At 36.4% G+C, this 4,473-nt stretch overlaps 1 protein-coding gene across 1 annotated transcript; it reads right to left on the bottom strand.

The window, feature by feature from the left end:
- Positions 1–3,525: 3,525 nt before the first annotated feature.
- LOC131626818 (uncharacterized) lies at positions 3,526–4,473 on the bottom strand. Its single transcript, XM_058897660.1, has 2 exons — positions 3,840–4,473; positions 3,526–3,731 (listed from the first exon to the last, which is right to left on the bottom strand). Exons 1-2 carry the CDS (start codon positions 4,471–4,473, stop codon positions 3,526–3,528), a joined length of 840 nt encoding a protein of 279 aa, XP_058753643.1.

Below are 4,473 nucleotides of genomic sequence, written 5' to 3'. Positions count from 1 at the left end.
CACGATCAGGGCAGTCCCACGGACGACTCATTGACCCACGGTCCGATCATACACACGCATAACAAGCTTCAAATCATACAATGCAATCAATCCCGAATGTTTAACCGAAACAACGGGTCATAGCAATCAGTCATGATTCATCACATATAATTGTATTTCATCCATAGGCATAACCAAATATTCAAGAATAATTGAATTACCATATTCAACATTATGCATAATACGCATACATAGGAAATCAAACAAAACCACGAGATTATGTGCCATAAATTATCGTACGTATAATCTACTGGTATGTACTAATAGTCGGGGAGGATTCCGGTTCCGACCATGGGACCAAACTGCACTCATGGGGATAAAACATAAATTCTATCACAGTAGTATTCGCTAAGAGACCATCATCCGCTTAGCGGGCTCGTGACAATTTTCATTTTACAATCATCATCCGCTAAGCGACCTGAGTCCGCTTAGTGGGCTAGCGATAATTCTGATTTTCCAAACAGCATCCGCTAAGCAACCTGAGTCTGCTTAGCGGGCTAACGATTTATCAGAAAAATGCAGAACACATCAGTTCTGCTATGGGGTGTCTATACCCCTCAAAACCACCTGCATGTAACAATCAAAGACATATCCAGCCAGCAAATAGCAAGAGCAACTAACAATTAACACCATTAGCATGTTAGTGTCATGGATTTATGATTATTTCTCACAATCCCTAAACCCTAATCACTAACCCTTACATGAAAATCCCCAAGTTACTATCTAAGGACTCACCTAGGATTTAGAGAGGTTAGAAAGGTGTTAATTCTGCCATTGGACTATCCTCTTGATCAACATTTCACCTTCATCTTCAACAAACCCGTAACCACACTTCTACACAAATTCAGCATGGATCAACCAACTTCAAACCCGCTTATCTCCATTAATATACAAGCTATGAGTACGAAATTTATATGTAAACTGAAGATAATTTCGTGTAGAATTCGAATCTTTGAGAATTACCTGAATCGGAGTTGTGAGCAGAAAGTTATGACTAATTTAGTGGAGGCTGTACCATAGTTGCGAAAATGAAGATGATGAACATGACTTCTTCTTTCTCCCACTAGCTTCTATGTTCTTCTTTCCCAAAAATTCTGGTTTGGTAGCACAAGTATGGGTCTTCACCAAAACAAGACCTAATATTCCATACATTTAGTCTTTAGTGCCAAAGATGCCCTCCAACTTAGTAGAAATCACAATTGTGCCATATGGTTCATTCTTGACCATTCCATTATGTTTTTAACTAGTTTCAAATATTCCTCTTAATAAACTCCAACTACAATTGTACACATTCTTACACTTAGTAATATGAATATAAGGATGTTACACTATCACATTTTAAGTAGTAGTAATATTCTATTTTTTATTGATATTAATATTTTAAAAATATATGAGAATAATTTTCATTAAATTTTTTAAAGTCTTTCCGCACATTGCGCGGGTCAACACCTAGTGTTTCTTAACACTTAAGTGAGATTTATAACCCATCCGTCACTAAAATTATCCTTTTATTTACAACCCAATCTGAGATTTATGTTTTTCTTAAAAAGTTAATACATTTTAAAACTCAAATTATATATTTTTCTTAAAAAGTTAATACATTTTAAAACTCAAATTATATATTTTTTTACTCAATTGAGTGTATTGCTAATTGCTCAATTCTCAGACTTGATCTCTCCTTTCTCGATTTCACTTTAGCACCAATAGTCCATCTCTAATTGACATCCTCAACCTGTACCAGAGTTAAAATGGTGTGACATCGTAGAATTAGGTAATCACTTAGTGTTCTATGATCACAAAATTTGGAAGGAAATAGTCTTGGAAGTGTCTGAAGAGACTGTTATTGGTCTTAGGTACTTTGAAGTTTATTTGTGACTGTAATCATCAATTTTCAATAAATATTCAAAGTATTACTAACTAAAAGAAGAATCAACTATGATTGATGTGTAACTTTCATTAGGGCTTAATTATTCAAGTATTAAGTATTATTCTTTTGTCAGGTACTCGCCACTTAATGAAAAAGAGTTGCTAGAATTTTTTTTTTTAATAAGCAATTTTATAAGATATCGCACTAGGGGTGCAACCCTTACAAAGAAACTCTATAGAGAGTTAAAACAGTTTAAAAGTAATTTATACCAATCATAAAAGGAAGTCCTAGAAATATGCTCACTACCACCTAACCATCTCCAAGAGTAAAACAAAATGTTGGAGATTACCGTTTCGAAGCTATAGGTAGCGTTCAACATGCTGAAATACATGTTGGAGGTCACCCTTCCACCTATTGAAATGTTTCGCCCCTTCCACCTCGACAATCTTGCCTTTATATTATTAACCACGTCCTTCCACACCTTCGTCTTGTTAGCTCTTTCTCCAACCCAAATGCCAAGGAATTTAAAAGGAAAAGATCCTTTTTTGCAAGATAAGAAAGAAGTGGCCGAATGAAATAACCAATCTCCAATATTAGTTCCAAAGATATTACTTTTATGGAAATTAATTTTCAATCCGGAAACAAGCTCAAAACCTCTCAAAATCACTTTCATGCTCCAAAGGTTGTCGCTTGTAGGTTCTCCTAAAATTACGGTGTCGTCCGCAAATTGAAGGATATCCACAAAATCTTCTTCACCAATTTTGAAAGGTTGAAAATCCCCCACCTCTACCGATTTCCTCATGAGAGCACTAAGGCCTTCCATAGCTATAACAAATAGAAAAGGCGAAATCGGATCACCTTGACGAAAACCACGATGAACTTTAAACTCTTTGGTAGCACTTCCATTCTCCAAAACGGACATGTGACTAGTGAAGATGCAAGATTCCATCCAATTCATCCATCTATTCCCAAACCCCATTCTTCTCATTATCCATCTAAGGTAGTTCCAAGAAATAGAGTCATACGCCTTTTCAAAATCCACTTTAAGTAAAAGACACCCCCTCTTTTTTCTTTTGGCCCAATCAAGAATCTCATTAACCAATAAGACTCCATCCATCATACTTCTACCCGGAACAAAGGCGGTTTGATTGGTAGAGATCAAAGAATTCAAAACACCCCTCATCCTAGCCGCCAAAGTCTTCGAAAGGATCTTGTAGATACTCCCCACTAAACAAATAGGACGATATTCGGACAACTCTTGAGGGTTTTTCTTTTTAGGAATTAGCGCAAGAAAAGAAGAAGAAATAGCTTTAACAAGCGTGCCTTTTAAGAAGAAATCATTGCAAAGCTTCATCAAATCTTCTTTAAGGATATGCCAAAAAGTTTTAAAAAACTCCATAGAAAATCCATCCGGCCCCGGGCTTTTATTCCCATCACACGACCAAATAGCAACCTTGATCTCATTCTCAGAAAAAGGTTTCTCAAGATCCAAAGAATCCCCTATAGATAACACTTTCAAATCGATCCCATGTGGTTCCGGTCTAGTGCACACCTCTTCTTTAAAAAAATCTTCAAAATGCTTGAAAACAAAGTCTTTGATATCCTTGACCTCTTCCATTCTACCCCCTAGTCTCCATGGTGCATAAAGAATTCCTTCTTCTTCTATCTTTTAAGGAATTATGAAAAAAGCGAGTGTTATCATCCCCTTCGGTGAGCCAAAGTTGCCTCGACTTTAATCTAAGAAACCCTTCTTTTTTGTTAAGATTATTCCAAAAGTCCTCCACCGATTTCAATCTTTTCTCAACTACCTCTTCCGGAACATTACCTGCAAAATGAACAAACAAGTTATCTAAAGAATGCATCTCTTTCACGTCTTTGTCAATCTTGAGGTCAATCCAACCATAAACCGTTTTATTCTACCAAGAGATCCGACTTTTAAGGATTTTCAATTTTTCCACCAAGCAATAGTCCCCTCTCCCTTTGACTACTATTTTATTCCACTCCTCTTTAACAAAATTATCAAACTCCTCATGCTTTAGCCATAAGTTGTTAAACTTGAAAGGCTTTGGTCCCCAATCCTTTCTATTGTTTTTCAACCAAATGGGTGCATGATCCGACACATCCCTCTCTCCTATAAATTGGCCATCCACCTTACTATCTTCTATGTAGCACTCCGATAATAAAAATCTATCAAGTCTACTCATCGCCTTCCCGTTACTTTTGAACCAAGTAAACTTGCCACCTATGGTGGGAAGATCCACCAACTCCATTTCCTCTATGAATTCATTGAAAGATCTTGAACCCCTACTATAATCACTAATAGTAACACCAATTCTTTCATCAATAGTAGATATAGAGTTGAAGTCACCCCCAATGTACCAAGATCCAACGGTGTTATTAAGCTTGAACTCACAAAGGTTCTTCCAAGTTTTTCTCCTAACTACTTTGTCACATGAAGCATAAACATTGACATAATAAATAAGTTTTCCATCTTTCTCTACACAAAGACCAAGAAAGCCTTCTCCCCTAAAGCTATAAATGAGAGAAAAGAAGTCTTTCTTCCACAT

The sequence above is a fragment of the Vicia villosa genome, unplaced genomic scaffold, assembly GCF_029867415.1.
Source record: "Vicia villosa cultivar HV-30 ecotype Madison, WI unplaced genomic scaffold, Vvil1.0 ctg.000325F_1_1, whole genome shotgun sequence".
In the NCBI taxonomy this organism is placed as follows: Eukaryota; Viridiplantae; Streptophyta; class Magnoliopsida; order Fabales; family Fabaceae; genus Vicia; species Vicia villosa.
The sequence above is the reverse complement of the archived record's forward strand: the minus strand, read 5'-3'. Positions and strand labels throughout refer to the sequence as shown.